Source organism: Nerophis ophidion, linkage group LG15 (genome assembly GCF_033978795.1).
Source record: "Nerophis ophidion isolate RoL-2023_Sa linkage group LG15, RoL_Noph_v1.0, whole genome shotgun sequence".
NCBI classification, from domain to species: domain Eukaryota; kingdom Metazoa; phylum Chordata; class Actinopteri; order Syngnathiformes; family Syngnathidae; genus Nerophis; species Nerophis ophidion.
Genome location: NC_084625.1, coordinates 17,331,536 through 17,351,613, shown reverse-complemented (window position 1 = coordinate 17,351,613; position 20,078 = coordinate 17,331,536). Strand labels below are relative to the sequence as shown.

Below are 20,078 nucleotides of genomic sequence, written 5' to 3'. Positions count from 1 at the left end.
AGAGGTGTAACGTAAAATTATTTACATTAAGAACGTCCTATACAAAACAAGTTAGCCCTGCCAGAGTGGAGGCGTGGCTTTTATGCTAATGAGCCTCTATGACACCCAATCATCGTCAAGTTTGTGACGTCATGTCGTGAACATGCAGCCTGGCACTGTGAGCCTTTAATAACAAGATTTGGACCTGATGCTTTTGGAAGGTTGGGACTGAAGCTGCCGTCTGTTGGCAATCACACCTGTGGAGAAGGTAAGTGCATGATAGGTAATGCATGTTATATGTATAATTTTACATATATTACATGTTTTTCAAGTTCATATAACAGGATTTGTGTTCAATTTTGTGTTCTCTGTTTATGGTAGTATCTTTTATAATAATAATATAATAAGTAATAGTAAAAAATTGTTCATCACAATGCATACATTAATTGAGTTGTACAGTGGTTCTCAAATGGGGGTGGGGGTACTTGAAGGTATGCCAAGGGGTACGTGAGATTTTTTAAAAATATTCCAAAAATAGCAATAATTCAAAAATCCTTTATAAATATATTGATTGAATAATAAATGGTAAATGGGTTGTACTTGTATAGCGCTTTTCTACCTTCAACGTACTCAAAGCGCTTTGACACTATTTCCTAATATACTTCAATAAAATATGAATGTAAGTTCATAAACTATGAAAAGATATGCAACAATGCAATATTCAGTGTTGACAGCTGGATTTTTTGTGGACATGTTCCATAAATATTGATGTTAAAGATTTCTTTTTTTGTGAAGAAATGTTTAGAATTAAGTTCATGAATCCAGATGGATCTCTATTACAATCCCCAAAGAGGGCACTTTAATTTGATGATTACTTCTATGTGTAGAAATCTTTATTTATAATTGAATAATTTGATTATTTTTCAAAAAGTTTTTAGTAATTTTTATATATTTTTTCCAAATATATCAAGAAAGACCACTACAAATGAGCAATATTTTGCACTGTTATACAATTTAATAAATCAGAAACTGATGACATAGTGCTGTATTTTACTTCTTTATCTCTTTTTTTTCAACCAAAAATGCTTTGCTCTGATTAGGGGGTACTTGAATTGAAAACCTTTTCACAGGGGGTACATCACTGAAAAAAGGTTGAGAACCACTGGAGTAGTAAATAAAAATGCACATTATTGTATATAAAGAAACTCCCACTCACATGTCAGCTTGTACAACCAGCAGAACGAGTTATTCAGCATGTGCAGAAATGGTCCTGACCATGGATAATGCGGGCTCTGGAATGTCTTACTTGTGGTTGCATAAAGCCTACGATGATATGATATTAGGAATCATTTTTATCAAGCGTACATAAAATGCTGTTTGGTAAGTTTCGATTGGGATGTTCTGAATGAGCTGAATGGTTTGAACAAGTCGAGAGCGTGCTAAGCAGCGAGCAATGTAAAGATTTTTTTTGACAGAACCATGTGGGTCACCTGCTGCGTCCTAATGGCGTTGTTGCCGCTCGCCTCTGCCCAGACGTACCACTGGGGAGCCTGTCCTACGCCCAAAGTGCAGCCCAACTTTGACCTCAAGCAGGTAAGAAGCATGGCGGGTAAAGAACGGCCTGCGGGACTTAATCGACCTTGTCGATGTAGTATCTAGGGAAGTGGTACGAGATCGCCAAGCTGCCCGCTAACTTCGAGAAAGGAAAGTGCATCGAGGCCAATTACGCCATGCGGCGAGACGGAACCATCCGGGTTTTCAACTCCCAGTTCTAGTTAGTTTTTTTTTTTAAAGGAGCTTTATGGCCTTTTGATTTTATCCCTGTTGACATCTGTGTGTGTGTCTTTCTAGTAAAGACAAGGTGAGGACAGCAGAGGGGACAGCAGTGGTGTACGACCAGAGAGAACCGGCCAAAATAGGCGTCAGCTTCTCTTACTGTAAGTTTACGTCTGTCTTCTCACAAAATATTGGACAAGCGAGCGTTCTTGTTCAGCTGCAATTCGATTTGCGTGCGCCTCGTGAACCATGACGAGCGTCTTTTGTTGTGCGTTTTGTCTTGACAACCGGTTTGTTGTCTTGTCGTCTGGGTCTCAGTGGACGCCTTTGTCCTCCATAAGTGGCCGCCTCAACACTATAAGATCTGCTGATTCGTGCTCTGCGCAGTAAACAATGATCTCACAAGAAATTACTGGGATTTTTTACGAAAAATACTGTAATTGTATCTAGGAATGTCCCAATCCAATATTGGTCCAATATCGGCAAAAAAAACAAGTCTTAGATATGTCTATGAATGTTCTCATTCATCCAGGTCCTTGTCATCATATCAATCGATCGCAACTGGAGTGTTGGGTTTGTCTTAGAAGACATTTCGCTGCTCAACTGAGTAGGCTTCATCAGTTCGTGCTCATAGACTTATATTGGTCAGCTCTAGTCCAGCAGATGGTGCCGAAACCCCAAATATTTATACTCCAAAAACCAGAAGAATGTAGATCTGATCGATCTTAATCTATGAGCACAAACTGATGACCCCTACTCGGATGAGCGGCGAAACGTCCAGTTGTGATTGTTAGAATGCCATGAGAAGTTTTGGATGATATCGGCTTGCATCTAAAATCTCTGAACCAAGCAGCCCTGCAATTAGTTTACTTGTACAAAACTGGACAGTCATCTGGACATCTAAATCAGTGGTTCTTAACCTTGTTGGAGGTACCGACCCCCACCAGTTTCATATGCGCATTCACCGAACCCTTCTTCAGTGGAAAAAAAAAAATATATATATATATTCAAATTCAAGACAAAGTTATATGTTTTTTTTACTAGTGCACAAAATGAACCATGAATGAACATCACCTTGTTCAAAGAACGAAACAAACACAGTGCATTAACCCACAATAAATTACACACCAGCAAATCAGTGAGACTTCTGCTGTTGTCTTTGAGAGACCAGTTCAGATATACGTGGTTCCACCTTGGCAAGTGCCACTTTCATGTCAATTTCACAGCAAAGTCTGTTCCTTTTCTTCATTTTCCACCCAGACATCCGATACTAGTACACAGCTCATGAAACAACATTTTTTGTTATTGTCATTGTAAGTGGGCCAAAACACTTATATTATAAAATAACCTCATGGAATTGACTTCTATAATTTGATTATAATAATAAAACATTTAACTAGTTATTTAGTCAGGTTTGATACAGGAGTGCTGCTGTGGTGTGGCCACAGTGCATGTGCACGTCTGACGTCGCTCACATGTGCTCCACTGAATGCTCAAGGAGTTTTTGCGTTTGCTCACGTGTATCGAAAATGAGAGGGAATATTGTTTGAGGGTAACCATAATACGCAGATAGGGAGAAGTTTTTATTCACACAATCAGTCGGGTGTGTCTTGAACCCCTGAGGCCAACTCACCGAACCCCTAGGGTTCGATCGAACCCAGGTTAAGAACCACTGATCTAAATGTCCTCCAATAAGCACGCAAGGTTGATCTTTCTTCCATGTTTTTGTTGTTTACAAAAGGTAAACATGGTAGGCTATAGGCTACTAGGAGCTAGCAGCTATACAACAGCTAAGCACACAATAGCATACAAGCTAGACAATAGACATACATAATAATTGAAAAATAAACATCAAATTGCAATAATCGGTGCCAGATATGATATTAGTTGTCATCCGATATAAAAAAACAAACAAGTATTGGCCTATATCAGCTTGTATACAAAATCTTACATACAAATGCTCTGATACAATACATACCTAAATGTCATCCAATAAACACAATGTTGATCCTTCTTTCATTTTTCTGTCAAATCATTTACAAAAGGAAAACATGATTAGCTACTAGGAGCTAGCAGCCACATGTAGAACACAAGCTAGACATACGTAATGAGTGTCTTTAATAGAACAATGCAGTCTAAAACAGCACATTTGTCGATACAAACAAGTATCAAATAATTACAGTTGCATATCACTAACACATACAAAGTCTCCAAGGCAGAATCGTATGAGAAAATATGCAGTAACAAACTGACTGACAGCATCATTGGTTTAACTTAATACATTGTTGTGACCACTAGGTGTTGCTAGAAAACAAATTACCACGTAACCTCAATTTAAAAGACAGCATAAATCCATTGCAGTAAATAGGTTAGTGTTTTCCTACTGACCATTGTTCTCTGCTTGGATCATTTCACTAAATCAAACCTTTTCTAACAGTCCACACCAGGGGTAGGGAACCTATGGCTCTAGAGCCAGATGTGGCTCTTTTGATGACTTCATCTGGCTCTCAGATAAATCTTAGCTGACATTGCTTAACACGATAAGTAATGAATAATTCCGCTGGTAATCAGTGTTAAAAATAACGTTGAAATTACAAAACATTCTCATGCATTTTAATCCAACCATCCATTTTCTATCGCACCTGTTCAAGTAGTCGCATCAATGGTAAGAAGTACTATATTATTGATTAACTTTAGAATAACAATGTTTTTAAAAAGAATAAGAGACTTATTATACTCTAAAAATGTTGGTCTTACTTAAAAATGCAAGCATTTAGTTGTATTCATCCATTCATTCATTTTCTACCGCTTATTCCCTTTAGGGTCGTGGGGGGCGCTGGTGCCTATCTCAGCTACAATAGGGCGGAAGGTGGGGTACACCCTGGACAATTCTCATATATATGGTTCTCACGGAAATACATTTTGAAATATCTGGCTTTCATGGCTCTTTCAGCCAAAAAGGTTCCCGACCCCTGGTCCACACTATCGTATCAGGACAAAGTATTACAGATGTGGTAAAGGTGGTAGAAAACTAATTTATCAAAATCAAAAGACGGTTTGATGTAAATAGATTGTCTTTAAATACTAATAAAGTAGGAAAAGTGTGGATGGCTCATTCTATGTCGAAAGAGTTGAGATTGAAAGAACACAAGAGATCAAGATTTTGGGTGTTATTGGTGAAAATTTGTCATGGAAATCACAAATGATACACAGGTTAAAACAACCCAAACTATTGCTATTTTACACATTTTACTATTGCTAAATCAAAAAGCATTGTATATTTCGTATGACTCGCCGATTGTTCCATATCTAACATGCTGCGTAGAAGTGTGGGGTACTACCTGTAAAACATATTTAAATCCAATCTTCCTTTTGGAGAAAAGAGCCGTAAGAATGATTATTGGAAATGCATAAAGGGAACCCACAAATCCAATGTCCAAACAGTTAAACTTATTGAAATTTCATGAACAGTTAGAGGATAATATTCTAAAAATCCATGTGCAAAGCACATAAAACATTTCTACTGAACAACATTCAAAACAGATTTATAGAAAGTAATTATGATCTGAAAAGAACTGAGATCTTTAATAAAGGTAGTTTTAGAACGGTGACAATGGAAAGAAGTATTTCAATCCGAGGTGTATAGCCGTTAGTCACAAATTTTCTCAAAGGGCTGCACAAGCCATAAGGACATCCTCATTAGTTTATGGAACAAGTGTGACATGGAATAAAACAGTGTAAATTTCTTCATATATCAAAAAAATGTGTAAATCATGATGATGAAAATTCATGGCTGAGTAAAAGTGTGTCTTTATTGGTTTAACTCAGGGGTGCCCATTACGTCGATCGCGATCGACTGGTCGATCTCGGAGGGTGTGTCAGTCGATCTCAAGCCAGGCATTAAAAAATATACATAAAAATGAGCAATCATCAATTATACCAAGACTTCACTTTCGTCAGTTGTTTGACATTCTCGGCACCCGAGGATCTTGTGAGATGACGCTGGCTGCTGCGAGCTCATATTTAAGAAAAAAATCACTAACAGGGCGGACGCAGAGAAACACATTTTATTTCTAGAGACTCCGTACCTACTGTCAAAACTCTAAAGACCGACCGCACAGTTCCTGTCTTCACCATAAAAGACCTGTTTCATCCTGCCTGTGCTAACAAAATAAGAGTCTCAGAAAGCTAGCGTGCACAAGCTAGCAAGCTACGGAGTTTGATGCCAATGTATTTCTCCCCCGCCCTCAGCGACCGCTTTCTCACTTGCTTGCCCACCCGCACACTCACTGACGTCACTCACCTGCTGCCAGACATTAAAGGGCCACACACATATGCTACTCTCATAACAAAGTGTTTAAAAATGAGTATGCAAGTTGGACAAATAAGATGCCAAATCCAACCACTTTCATGTGGTATTGAACAGAAAGGAGGACTTTTTTTTCCTCCATTTGAAAATGCGGACGTTATCAGCACCACTGTCTAATTCCAATGACTGCAAGTCATCAGAATCAAATACACCAACTTATATTGTTGTCTTCATCAAAGAAAGGAATCTATGTGTGTTAAACATGCTTGTATTATCATTAAACACCATTAACTTGTTAACAAAAATGTCTCTTTCATAAATAAATAAATATAAATTGTAAATAGGAATGAGGTAGATCTCCTCGACTTGGTCAATTGAAAAGTAGCTCGCCTGCAGAAAAAGTGTGAGCGCCCCTGCTTTAACTGGTTTAATTATCTAAAAATTAAACTATGGCTTTGCAGTCGCCAACATCCATCCATCCATTTTCTACCGCTTATTCCCTTTGGGGTCGCGGGGGGCGCTGGTGCCTATCTCAGCTACTATCGGGCGGATGGCGGTTTACACCCTGGACAAGTCGCTACCTTGTCGCAGCAGTTGCCAACATTGAAAGTCAATTGTTGTATTTTTGAAAATAAGGGGCAGATATACGTTTTGAACTTCTTTCTGCTCCTTTTCATTCATAATTTACTTAACTGTTATGTTGATTGTTTTATTTTTTTTCTTCCTTTAATTTTTTATGCAGGAAATAAACAAATGAACTGAACTGAAGATTATCGGTATCGGCCACTAAATGCTCAAATGACTGAAACATAATAGTATCCCACCAGGATTCTTTTTATTTTTAGTCTTCTGGCACAGATGTGTTGTGTGTGTGCAGAACATATGTCCAAGTTTAATTTGGAACATGTTCAAATGTTTTATGTTTTTAAAGTGTTTTCTAAACATGTCGATGAAACCACAACTCACCAACTTCACCACTTGGTAGCGCACAAATGCAACTAATAAGTTAAAGTTAAAGTACTAATCAGAGTAACACACACACCAGGTGTGGCGAAATTATTCTCTGCATTTGACCAATCACCCTTTATCACTCCATGGAGGTGAGGGGAGCAATGAGTAGCAGCAGTGGCAGCGCCCGGGAATATTTTTTGGTGATTTAACCCCCAATTCCAAGCCTTGATGCTGAGTGCCAAGCAGGGAGGTAATGGGACCCATTTTCTATAGTCTTTGGTATGACTCGGCTGGGGTTTGAACTCACAACCTACCGATCTCAGGGCGTACACTCTAACCACCAAGCAACTGAGTAGGTTACCAATAGACCACTGAGTAGGTTCCACTATATCACTGAGTAGGTCGCTAGTACCCACATTCACTTGTACAGAAGCAAATATATATAGATGTATATAAAAATATTTATCTCTGTTTTTATCTTTTGTAATTTTCATTATCAAACATTGTATTTTTTTATGTTTTGTTTTCGATTTTGTAGGTCTGTCAAAAATAAATCAACTCATGTGATTAATCACAAAAGAATATTGCATTAATCATGAAAAGTATAAATTATTGACAAAATACATTTAAGTGGACATGCTTCTTTACAGTAACCATGGATAGTTATCTGAAATGATTTAAGTGAGTAGTAACCTGTGATTAATAATGATTTATTCAATTTGAAAAAAAAAAAGATTAATCCAATTAAAAAATATAAGTAATTTGACAACCCACATATTTGTTTTGTTTATAAAAATATTTTTGGGCTGTTTTTAATTCTAACACTGAAAAAAGTTACTGTTATTGTCATCAGGTAATTATTCAAAAAATACATGATACCCATACCTATTTATTTGCACACTTGCATATTCAATATTTTTTTCATGTCCACCTTGATTTCTAAATAATTATGTTTTTATGGTAACTTAAATCGAAAGTGGTTTGGTGGCGCTATCTGCAGGTTAAACAAGAGGCTGCAGCTTTGAATCCAGCAGAGGGCGGTGTCTTACAAGTCAATTTACTGGTATATGCTGGCTGTTAACATGCTAACATTAGCATGCTAACATTGTCTTCCAACTTTTTAGCTAATTTTGGAGCCGTTCACCTTAGAGCAGGGGTGTCAAACTCATTTTAGCTCAGGGGTCGCATGGAGGAAAATCTGTGCACACGCGGGCCAGACTATTAAAATCATGGCATTAAAACAAAACAAAAAATAAGACAACTTCAGATTTTTTTCTGTCTTTCTTTAGCCAAACATAGAACGAACACATTCTGAAAATATTACTATAAAAATATAGAAAAAAATTTGAGATGTCCAATAATATCGGGCTGCCGATATTATCGGCCGATAAATGCTTTGTTATGTAATATCGGAAATTATCGATATCGGTTTCAAAATCCACCCCGCCTTCCGCCCGAATGCAGCTGAGATAGGCTCCAGCGAACCCAAATTGGACAAGCGGTAGAAAATGGATGGATGGATGGGTTTCAAAATTATCGGTATCTGTTTCAAAAAGTAAAATGTATGACTTTTTAAAACGCCGCCGTGTTCACGGACGTAGGGAGAAGTACAGAGCGCCAATAAATCTTAAAGGCACTGCCTTTGCGTGCCAGCCCAGTCACATAACATCTACTGCTTTTCATACACACAAGTGAATGCAAAGCATACTTGGTCAACAGCCATACAGGTCACACTGAGGGTGGCCGTATAAACAACTTTAACAGTGTTACAAATATGTTCCACACTGTGACCTCACACCAAACAAGAATGACAAACACATTTCGGGAGAACATCCGCACCGTCACACAACATAAACACAACAGAACAAATACCCAGAACCCTTTGCAGCACTAACACGTCCGGGACACTACAATATACTTTCTATAAATTTCGAACGCTAAAGCTGATGGAGTATTGGAGCGCACATAACGGCAAGAGGCGGCTGTGGCCTGCGGCCCGGCGTTTATGCTAATCAAATATCATCCCAGTGTCCATAGATAATCCATTCCCGCGACTCGTAGCGGGCCAGATCCGGCTTAGAGTCGTAACTTAACCAACTTTTTAAGCTATTTTTGGAGTCTTACACCTTAGTCATATATCTTGGTACATGACACATATGCTAACTTGTTTAGCTAATTTAGCAGCTGTAAACCACAGAGTCTTATAACTAGGTACTTGACACATGCTAACTGTTAACATGCTAGAGTTAGAATGAAACAGGAAGATGCTTTAATAAGACGTGATGTGGTGTAACTGCACATTTTGTAAGTACACAACTTTACTATAATTGTTCCCAAATGTATCAAATTTAAATATAATTGACTTCATAATTGCAACTGTCATATGATGGGTTTATAGTAGTGCTGAACATTTTTGGGTGTGCCACGATTCGATTCAATATCCGTTTTTTTTTTCAATTCAATACAATTATCAATTCAAAAACGATTTTTTTCCCGATTTAAAAGGATTCTGTATTCATTCAATACATAGGATTTCAGCAGAATCTACCCCAGTCTGCTGACATGCAAGCAGAGTAGTAGATTTTTGTAAAAAGCTTTTATAATTGTCAAGGACAATGTTTTTTCAACTGATTGCAATAATGTAAATTTGTTTTAACTATTAAACGAACCAAAAATACGACTTATTTTATCTTTGTGAAAACAAAGTGTGTTGTCAAGTTTATGAGATGCAATGCAAGTGGAAGCCACTGTGACACTATTGTTCTTTTTTTATTTTTATAAATGTCAAAAGAAATGTCAATGAGGGATTTTTAATCACTGCTATGCTGAAATTATAACTAACATTGATACTGTTGTTGATAATATTCATTTATGTTTCACTACTTTTGGTTTGTTCTGTGTCTTGTTTGTGTCTTCTCTCAATTGCTCTGTTTATTGCAGTTCTGAGTGTTGCTGGGTCAGGTTTGGTTTTGAAATTGGGTTGCATTGTTATGGTATTGCTGTGTATTGTTTTGTTGGATTGATCAAAAAATAAATAAATAAATAAAAATCGATTAAAAAAAAAAAGGGAATAGATTCTGAATCGCACAACGTGAGAATTCCGATTCAAATTCGAATCGATTTTTTCCAACACCCCTAGTTTATTGTATCAAAAACTGTCCCGGAGCTTGCTGTAACACGTTTGCATGAATCTACTCTGACAAATGTTCTTTGTATAAGAAAATAAATTGTTGATAAATGTCATAACAATACAATTTGTTAGCATGACTATTAAGCATATTAATGTTTTTTCCATCCATGCAACCTTTTCCCCCCAGTCACCCCCTACAGTCCATACTGGATCTTGACCACCGACTACACCAGCCTTGCCGTAGTCTACTCGTGCACGGACATCCTGCGACTGTTCCGCGTGGAGTACGCCTGGATCCTGGGACGCTCACGCTTCCTACCGCCAGACACGGTGAACTATGCCCAGGATATTCTGATGGGCGAGGGCGTGGACCTGTATAAGATGTCCTCCACCGACCAGACGGGCTGCAAAGACGACTAGATGGGAATGGGCCACCATGCTAACTATAGAATGACCTCATTACTTAATTTTGCCAAACTGACTGATTGTTTTTGGTAAATCTTTATCTAACCAACAACATGTACTTCAATCTTCAAATTGTGAGGTTTATTTTCGTTTTTATTTAAAATTTAACAAAAAAAACATAACTTAGTGATCAGATTGGATCAATTCATGAAAAATACATGTATTTGTCTATGTTTTTCATGTAAGCTGCTCTGCTCTATTGATATACATGCAACATTTTGTACCTGATATCACTTACTGAAATAAATATCCTTGTGATTGCGGGAAAAACATGTTAGCGGTCCTGTATTTACATAAAAGATTTGTATTTTAGTTGAAACATTATTTATGCACAGTACAGGCCAAAAGTTTGGACACACCTTCTCATTCAATGTGTTTTCTTTATTTTCATGACTATTTACATTGTAGATCAGGGGTCCAAAAACCTTTTTAAAACCAAGAGCTACTTCTTGGGTACTGATTAATGCTAATGGCTACCAGTTTGATACACACTTATATAAATTGCCAGAAATAGCCAATTTGCTCAATTTACCTTTAACAACTAAATCTATACATATAAATAAATAAAAATGGGTATTTCTGTCTGTCATTCTGTCGTACATTTTTTTTCCTTTTACGGATGGTTTTTTTGTAGAGAATAAATGATGAAAAAAACACTTAATTGAACGGTTTAAAAGAGGAGAAAACAGGAAAACAAAGAAAATTAAATTTTGAAACAGTTTATCTTCAATTTCGACTCTTTAAGATTCAAAGTTCAACCGAAAAAAATGGAGGAAAACTATCTAAATAAAACATTTAAAAAAAATTAAATTAAAAAAATTATGGAACATCATTAGTCATTTTTCCTGATTAAGATTCATTTTAGGATTTTGATGACGTGTTTTAAATAGGTTAAAATCCAATCTGCACTTTGTTATAATATATAACAAATTGGACCAAACTATACTTCTAACAAAGACATACCATTATTTCTTCTAGATTTTCCAGAACAAAAATTTTAAAAGGAAATTCAAAAGACTATGAAGTAACATTTACATTTGATTCTAAAGATTTTCTTGATTTGACAGAATATTTTTATTTTATTTTAATAGGTTTGAAGAAATATTTCACAAATATTCTTCGTCGAAAAAACAGGAGCTAAAATGAGGAATTAAATTAAAATGTATTTATTATTCCTTACAATAAAATAAATTTACTTGAACATTGATTTAACTTGTCAGGAAAGAAGAGGAAGGAATTTAAAAGGTAGAAAGGTATATGTGTGTTTAAAAATTCTAAAAAAAATTTAAGGTTTTATGTTTTCTCTAAAATTGTCTTTCTGAAAGTGATAAGAAGCAAAGTGAAAAAATAAATGAATTTATTTAAACAAGTGAAGACCAAGTCTTTAAAAGATTTTCTTGGATTTTCAAATTCTATTTGAGTTTTGTCTCTCTTAGAATTAAAAATTTCGAGCAAAGCGAGACCAGCTGACTAGTAAATAAATACAATTTACAAAATAGAGGCACCTCACTGGTAAGTGCTGCTATTTGAGCTATTTTTAGAACAGGCCAGCGGGCGACTCATCTGGTCCTTACGGAGTTGGTGACCCCTGTTGTAGATTGTCACCGAAGGCATCAAAACTATGAATGAACACATGTGGAGTTATGTACTTAACAAAAAAAGGTGAGATAACTGAAAATATGTTTTATATTCTAGTTTATTCAAAATAGACACCCTTTGCTCTGATTAGTGCTTTGCACACTCTTGGCATTCTCTCGATGAGCTTGTAGCACGCCTGTGAAGCAAAAACCATTTCAGGTGACTACCTCTGGAAGCTCATCGAGAGAATGCCAAGAGTGTGCGAAAAAGTAATCAGAGCAAAGGGTGGCTATTTTGGAGAAATTAGAATATAAAACATGTTTTCAGTTATTTCACCTTTTTTTTTAAGTAAATAACTCCACATGTCTTCATTCATAGTTTTGATGCCTTCAGTGACTATCATGAAAAGTCATGAAAATAAAGTAAACACATTGAATATGTGTCCAAACTTTTGGCCTGTACTGTGTGTATTACTCAATTTTAGGGATATATTTTTTGGTAAGGATTGTTAAAAATAATACTGACCGTCTCTATTTTTGTTCATAGATTTGTTTTATGTTTGATTTTATTTGCTCGTGCAGGTTTACCACAGATGGTACACCCAATGAAATTGTATTTTGTGTGTGTGTGTGTGAGTGTGTATGTGTGTGTTCCTATGCTCAGTCCTCACTCCTGCAGACCACCACCAACCAGCAACAGCATCGAGAACTAACTGGTAAATTTTTTGATATTTTTTTTGTTGTTTTTCCTCTGTGAGTACAATGTTAGCTGCTTTCATGTATTTTGATATTAAACCACATTGATATTTTTCTGTAATTTTTTTCTTTTTTTTCAGTTTAAAAGGAGAAAGATGAAGAGCCTGCTTTGCCTCAGCGTTCTACTTTGTGTCTGTGTCCTCCATATTAGCGGTGAGTGTCATCATTTTTGCCTGGTGATAGTTTGGTTTGTTTTGAAGCAGAAAAGTTTAATTGTTTTATAGCAAACGGATGAATAAAAATAAATGTTAAGCCAACTGGACATGACAGTGATGAATCTATGAGGTGTGTGTGTGTGTGTACAAAGCGCACAAAGACACTTCTGTCTGTGCGGTGTGTGCTATCCTGTCACTGTGATATTTTTTGGAGAAGCTCGCAGGTAGCCAGAAGCCAGCATGAGCTCAATCCACTCTTTGTATGTTTGGGAATACTTTGAATACTTGCTAAATATTTGTTTTCCTCCCCCTTTTTTCCCCACTGTCCACAGATGCCAGAGTCATCCCAGAAGGAGGTAAAGATATTTAGAAACTATATTTACTGTTGGGGGAAATACACATTACAGTGAAAAGGTCACACAACACATCAAATCCTAATCTACCGTGTTTTATTATTATTACAAAAAAGAGCTTACGTCAACGCCGACATACCTTGGTTGACCGTTTTTGTCAATGTAAAATTTGACACCCGAAAGGATAATTTATCTGACAGTTGTATTATATATTAGTCCTTTTAGGATTTGAAGAGATTTTTAGTGATTGTTGTGGCTTAAAATGCCTGAAATCATGGCAGGTTTTTTGAAAAGTTGTGGGAAAAACTGCATTATTTTGAGGCTTTTTTCCCTCATAAAATTAAATCAATTTGTGATTTTCGAAATTTGCTATCAGTGGTTCTGCAAAAGTGTGATTAAAAAAATGGTTTAAGTGTTCCTTGTGACCTTCATCTAAAAAAGCAACTTGTAATGATGTTATATTCATTTTATACGACACAAACTTAAAAGTAAACACTAAATAGCAGTAAAGTACAAACTTAGAGCGCTTTCTCAAACTCATATACTGTTTTAGTTAATTAAAACGTATCATAGTTACAGGAAGAAACACACCAAAGGCTTCATTCTGTCATTATAGTTACAGGAAAAAACAGACCAAAGGCTTCATTCTGTCCGCTGTCTGCCCTGTAGTTTACAAGTTGCAGACATTTTTCCATGAATGTTTAACACTCAAAAAGTGTTTTTTTTCATTCTTAAACATTAATTTATGTTCCAACACCTTTACCCCCGCATGTTAAAAGCATTTTTAAAATGTTGATTGCCACCTATAACTGTATTTTTATAAGAGACGATGAAAGATTATCATCACACTTCAACATCTCTGTCATGTAAATGCTGCTTTTTTTGCAAAGTCAGCATTGCTAACGAAAATATGCTCTTACATGACTTACCCTGGAAAAATAAAGAATAAGTAAATATATAAATGCATGTAAACTAGAAAGTGAGGACACTGGTGTTTTGCTAAATGCTTAAAAATGTCATTACCGAGAGAGCTTAGCTCTGTTCAGTACACTGGAACCGGAAGTGGGTCTGAGCTGTGCAGGACGATGACAACTGTGTTGTTTTGAGCAATGTAGAGTTGATGTATTGTTACTCCTTCCTGTTTCGTCTACACAAGAAAACAAACATAAGTTTTGACTACACAGTTGACTTGAAAAGTTGCAAAGCAGTGGATAATTTGCGAAAATTGGCGCTATCTCATTTACGAACGTGTTGTAAGATTGTTAACTTCACCGTTTTTTCCTCAGCAGCGTGCCACAACATAACTCCTGTCTAGTTACTCAGTATTTACGTGTTCACACAATAACTTCCTGTTTAGTGCAAAATAGGCTTCAAATAAAAGCATGAATATATTAACCTGATGTAAAATATTGTTGACTTTGTCATAATTGCTAAGCAGATGAAAACAACATTAATCCTGTCGACTTACCCAGTATTTTAATAATCACACAGTAGCTTCCTGTTTAGTGCAAAATAAGCTTCAAATAAAAGCATGACAATACTAACCTGGCGTAAATTATTGTTGACTTTGTCATTATTGCTAAGCAGCATGCCACAACATAAATCCTGTCTACTTACTCAGTATTTCAATGTTAATAGAGTAACTGTCTTTTTAGTGCAAAATAAGCTTCAAATAAAAGCATGACAATATTAACCTGGTGTAAAATATTGTTGACTTGGTCCTTATTGCTAAGGAGCATGCCACAGCATAAATCCTGTCTACTTACTCAGTATTTTAATGTTCACACAGTAACTTCCTGTTTAGTGCAAAATAAGCCTCAAATAAAAGCATGACAATATTAACCTGGTGTAAAATATTGTTGACTTTGTCATTATTGCGAAGCAGCATGACACAACATAAATCCTGTCTACTTACAAAGTATTTTAATGTTCACACAGTAATTTCCTGTTTAGTGCAAAATAGGCTTCAAATAAAAGCCTGACAACATTAACCTGGTGTAAAGTATTGTTGACTTTGTCATTATTGCTAAGCAGCATGCTACAACATCAATCCTGTCCACTTACTCAGTATTTCAATGTTCACACAGTAATTTCCTGTTTAGTGCAAAAAAAGCTTCAAATAAAAGCATGACAATATTAACCTGGTGTAAAATATTGTTGACTTTGTCATTATTGCCAAGCAGCATGCCACAACACAAACCCTGTCTCCTTACTCAGTATTTAAATGTCCACACAGTACCTTCCTGTTTAGTGCAAAATAAGCTTCAAATAAAAGCATGACCATATTAACCTGATGTAAAATATTGTTGACTTTGTCATCACTGCTAAGCAGCATGCCACAACATAAATCATGTCTACTTACCCAGTATTTTAATGTTCACACAGTAATTTCCTGTTTAGTGCAAAATAGGCTTCAAATAAAAGCATGACAATATTAACCTGGTGTAAAATATTGTTGACTTTGTCATTATTGCCAAGCAGCATGACACAACACAAACCCTGTCTACTTACTCAGTATTTAAATGTTCACACAGTACCTTCCTGTTCAGTGCAAAATAGGCTTCAAATAAAAGCATGACAATATTAACCTGGTGTAAAATATTGTTGACTTTGTCATTATTGCCAAGCAGCATGACACAACACAAACCCTGTCTACTTACTCAGTATTTAAATGTTCACACAGTACCTTCCTGTTTAGTGCAAAATAGGCTTCAAATAAAAGCATGACAACATTAACCTGGTGGAAAATATTGTTGACTTTGTCATTATTGCTAAGCAGCATGACACAACATAAATCCTGTCTACTTACCTAGTATTTTAATGTTCACACAGTAATTTCCTGTTTAGTGCAAAATAGGCTTCAAATAAAAGCATGACAATATTAACCTGGTGTAAAATATTGTTGACTTTGTCATTATTGCTAAGCAGCATGCTACAACATAAATCCTGTCTACTTACTCAGTATTTTAATGTTCACACAGTAACTTCCTGTTTAGTGCAAAATAAGCCTCAAATAAAAGCATGACAATATTAACCTGGTGTAAAATATAGTTGACTTTGTAATATTGCTAAGCAGCATGCCACAACATAAATCCTGTCTACTTACCCAGTATTTTAATGTTCACACAGTAATTTCCTGTTTAGTGAAAAATAAGCTTCAAATAAAAGTATGACCATATTAACCTGATGTAAAATATTGTTGACTTTGTCATTACTGCAAAGCAGCATGCCACAAGATAAATCCTGCCTACTTACCTAGTATTTTAATGTTCACACAGTAATTTCCTGTTTAGTGCAAAATAGGATTCAAATAAAAGCATGACAACATTAACCTGGTGGAAAATATTGTTGACTTTGTCATTATTGCTAAGCAGCATGACACAACATAAATCCTGTCCACTTACTCAGTATTTCAATGTTCACACAGTAACTTCCTGTTTAGTGCAAAATAAGCCTCAAATAAAAGCATGACAATATTAACCTGGTGTAAAGTATTGTTGACTTAGTCGTTATTGCTAAGCAGCATGACACAACATAAATCCTGTCTATTTACATAGCAATAAAAATGCGCACACAGTGACTTCCTATTTAATGCAAAATAAGCTTCAACTAAAAGCATGACAATATTAATCCGGTCTAAAATGTTGTAATGTCGGCAGAATGACTGTGCAGAAATATGAAGACTCTTGTGTCTCTGGTAAAAGTCACAAGTAAATGTGCAAGCAATGGCTCTCTGCTTGTGTTGACAACCCCTTATGTCCACTAGTGTCCGAGGGGCGTCGACATAAGCGGGTTCCACTGTGATACTAATTTGAACAAATGTAATTAGAGAGAGACTTACTATCGATCATCATACCTTCTCAGTGCCGTATGACGAACCACCCGCCGTCCCCTACTGGCCGTATTCCACCTCGGACTTCTGGAACTACGTTGAGTACTTCAAATCCATCGGGGCCTACAACCACATCAACGAGATGGCCCGGGCCTTCTTCGCCCACCAGCACCTGGGAAACACGCTGGGCTATGAGAGCAACATGGGGCATGAGCACTGAGAAAAAAGAGAAAAGGAACAAGATAAAGGAAATTATGGGAATTCTGGATTTGTACAAATAAGCGAATATAAGAAAAGAAAATACTGGAAGTTTTAAGAAGGGGGAATTCCTATTTTATTATAGCATGACCATACTTGTATGGAAAGTTAGATTAGGCTAATAGCATTTTTTTTTAACATTGTCACATGCAATTAACATTTAATAAAGCCAACATTTCTCAACTAAATTGACTTACTTTGTTTTATATTTGAGTTTGAGATTATTTCGAACATGCGTGCATACAACATGACACATTACAATTTCCAGTTTCTCTATTCAACATGTTCGAAAATCTTACCCATTTTCCTTTACATAGCAGTTGCTAAAACTTTTGTTCACTTAAAGTTCCAACGATAGTCACACACACACACACACACACACACTAGTAGTGGTGAAATTACCCTCTGCATTTGACCCAACCCCTTGTTCACCCCCTGGGAGGTGAGGAGAGCAGTGAGCAGCAGCGGTGGCTGCGCCCAGGAATAATTTTGGTGATTTACCCCCCCAATTACAACCCTTGATGCTGAGTGCCAAGCAGGGAGGTATTGGGTACCATTTTTATAGTCGTTGGTATGAGTCGGCCGGGATTTGAACTCACGACCTACCGATCTCAAGGGCGGACACTCTAACTCTGAGCAGTTCCTGTTCTTAATTTATTCACAATATACTCCATAATATAATAACAATAAAAATAAATAAATAATAATTGGTGAACGCTTCAGGATCCCCCGGTAAGAGCTGGACGAAGTGGCTGGGGAGAGGGAAGTCTGGGCTTCCCTGCTCAGGCTGCAGCCCCCGCAACCCGACCTCGGATAAGCGGAGGAAGATGGATGGATGGAGATAAGTAAGATTATCTAGAAAATGAATGGATGGATGAAATAAATTCAGAATGTTTATCATCTTCTGTGTACTTTGTAAACGCTTTATTTAAAAAAAAGAAACATCTACATCAGGGGTCAGCAGCGCAAGGTAGCCCGTAAGGACCAGATGAGTCGCCCGCTGGCCTGTTCTAAAAATAGCTCAAATAGCAGCACTTACCAGTGAGCTGCCTCTATTTTTTAAATTTTATGTATTTACGAGCAAGCTGGTCTCGCTTTGCTCGACATTTTTTATTCTAAGACGGACAAAACTCAAATAGAATTTGAAAATCCAAGAAAATATTTTAAAGATTTGGTCTTCACTTGTTTAAATAAATTCATTTATTTTTTTTACTTTGCTTCTTATAACTTTCACAAAGACACTTTTAGAGAAAAAATACAAACTTAAAAATGATTTTAGGATTTTTAAACACATAACTTTTTTCCTTTTAAATTCCTTCCTCTTCTTTCCTGACAATTTAAATCAATGTTCAAGTAAATTTATTTTTTTTATTGTAAAGAATAATAAATACATTTTAATTTAATTCTTCATTTTAGCTTCTGTTTTTTCGACAAAAAATATTTGTGAAATATTTCTTCAAACTTATTATGATTAAAATAAATAAAAAATATTCTGGCAAATCTAGAAAATCTGTAGAATCAAATTTAAATCTTATTTCAAAGTCTGTTGAATTTCTTTTAACATTTTGTTCTGGAAAATCTAGAAGAAATAATGATTTGTCTTTGTTAGAAATATAGCTTGGTCCAATTTGTTACATATGATAAAGTGCAGATTGGATTTTAACCTATTTAAAACATGTCATCAAAATTCTAAAATTAATCTTATTCAGGGAAAATTACTAATGATATTCCATAAATTATTTTTTTAATTTTTTCAAAAAGATTCGAATTAGCTAGTTTTTCTTTTCTTTTTAAGAGTCGAAATTTAAGATAAACTACCGTATTTTCTTGAATTGCCGCAGGGCATTTAGTATGCGCCTGCCTTGAATTACTGCCGGGTCAAACTCGCTTCGCAAAATAATTAGCGCATGCTTAGTATTACCGCCTGGTCAAACTCGTGACGTCACGAGTGACACTTCCCCTGTCATCATTTTCAAAATGGAGGAGGCTGATTTCAATACCGGTAATTTGAAATTGCATAAAGGGAAGAAGATTAAGAGCTATTCAGTAGGATTTAAGGTCCAAGCTTACATCACACTCAAATTTTTACTGCATGCCTTTGGTAAGTGCCGGAGTGACAAGAGGTTTTAAAATAATTAGCGCATGCTTACTTTTACCGCATGCCTTTGGTAAGCGCAGGAGTGAGAAGAGGTTTTAAATTAATTAGCGCCCCGGCTGCAATTCAAGGAAATACGGTATGTTTCAAAATTGCATTTTCATTTTTTTCGTGTTTTCTCCTCTTTTAAACCGTTCAATTAAGTGTTTTTTTTCATCATTTATTCTCTACAAAAACCTTCAGCAAAAGAGAAAAAAAAAGTACGACGGAATGACAGATCAAAATACCCATTTTATATATATATATATAGATTTATTTATTAAAAGTACATGGAGCAAATTGGCTATTTCTGGCAATTTATTTAAGTGTGTATCAAACTGGTAGCCCTTCGCATTAATCAGTACCCAAGAAGTAGCTCTTGGTTTCAAAAAGGTTGGTGACC

General features: G+C 36.0%; 3 protein-coding genes across 5 annotated transcripts in view; 2 read left to right on the top strand and 1 right to left on the bottom strand.

The window, feature by feature from the left end:
- The window catches only part of LOC133569335 (threonine synthase-like 1), a 256,540-nt gene extending 239,025 nt beyond the window's left edge, over positions 1-17,515 (bottom strand). For 2 of the 3 annotated variants that reach the window (XM_061921579.1, XM_061921580.1), the window contains exon 1: positions 17,308-17,515. The gene's annotated coding sequence lies outside the window, so the exon portion shown is untranslated. Of the gene's footprint in view, positions 1-17,292 lie in introns of all 3 variants that reach the window. The other variant, XM_061921581.1, reaches the window with a different exon arrangement.
- Positions 128-10,882, top strand: apodb (apolipoprotein Db). Its single transcript, XM_061921582.1, has 5 exons — positions 128-247; positions 1,455-1,572; positions 1,632-1,753; positions 1,831-1,916; positions 10,333-10,882. The coding sequence occupies exons 2-5, from the start codon at positions 1,459-1,461 to the stop codon at positions 10,563-10,565; spliced, it is 555 nt and encodes a 184-aa protein (XP_061777566.1). The 5' UTR covers positions 128-247; positions 1,455-1,458; the 3' UTR covers positions 10,566-10,882.
- Positions 12,562-17,729, top strand: otos (otospiralin). Its single transcript, XM_061921583.1, has 4 exons — positions 12,562-12,903; positions 13,024-13,096; positions 13,431-13,454; positions 17,316-17,729. The coding sequence occupies exons 2-4, from the start codon at positions 13,039-13,041 to the stop codon at positions 17,501-17,503; spliced, it is 270 nt and encodes an 89-aa protein (XP_061777567.1). The 5' UTR covers positions 12,562-12,903; positions 13,024-13,038; the 3' UTR covers positions 17,504-17,729.
- Positions 17,730-20,078: the final 2,349 nt, after the last annotated feature.

Excerpts from the sequence above, each read along its gene's own strand:
- apodb (XM_061921582.1), top strand. The coding sequence starts at position 1,459 with ATGTGGGTCACCTGCTGCGTCCTAATGGCGTTGTTGCCGCTCGCCTCT. Across the intron at positions 1,573-1,631 it reads CCAACTTTGACCTCAAGCAG|TATCTAGGGAAGTGGTACGA; the intron begins GTAAGAAGCATG and ends TTGTCGATGTAG. Across the intron at positions 1,917-10,332 it reads AGGCGTCAGCTTCTCTTACT|TCACCCCCTACAGTCCATAC; the intron begins GTAAGTTTACGT and ends TTTTCCCCCCAG.
- otos (XM_061921583.1), top strand. The coding sequence starts at position 13,039 with ATGAAGAGCCTGCTTTGCCTCAGCGTTCTACTTTGTGTCTGTGTCCTC. Across the intron at positions 13,097-13,430 it reads CTGTGTCCTCCATATTAGCG|ATGCCAGAGTCATCCCAGAA; the intron begins GTGAGTGTCATC and ends CACTGTCCACAG. Across the intron at positions 13,455-17,315 it reads CAGAGTCATCCCAGAAGGAG|TGCCGTATGACGAACCACCC; the intron begins GTAAAGATATTT and ends ATACCTTCTCAG.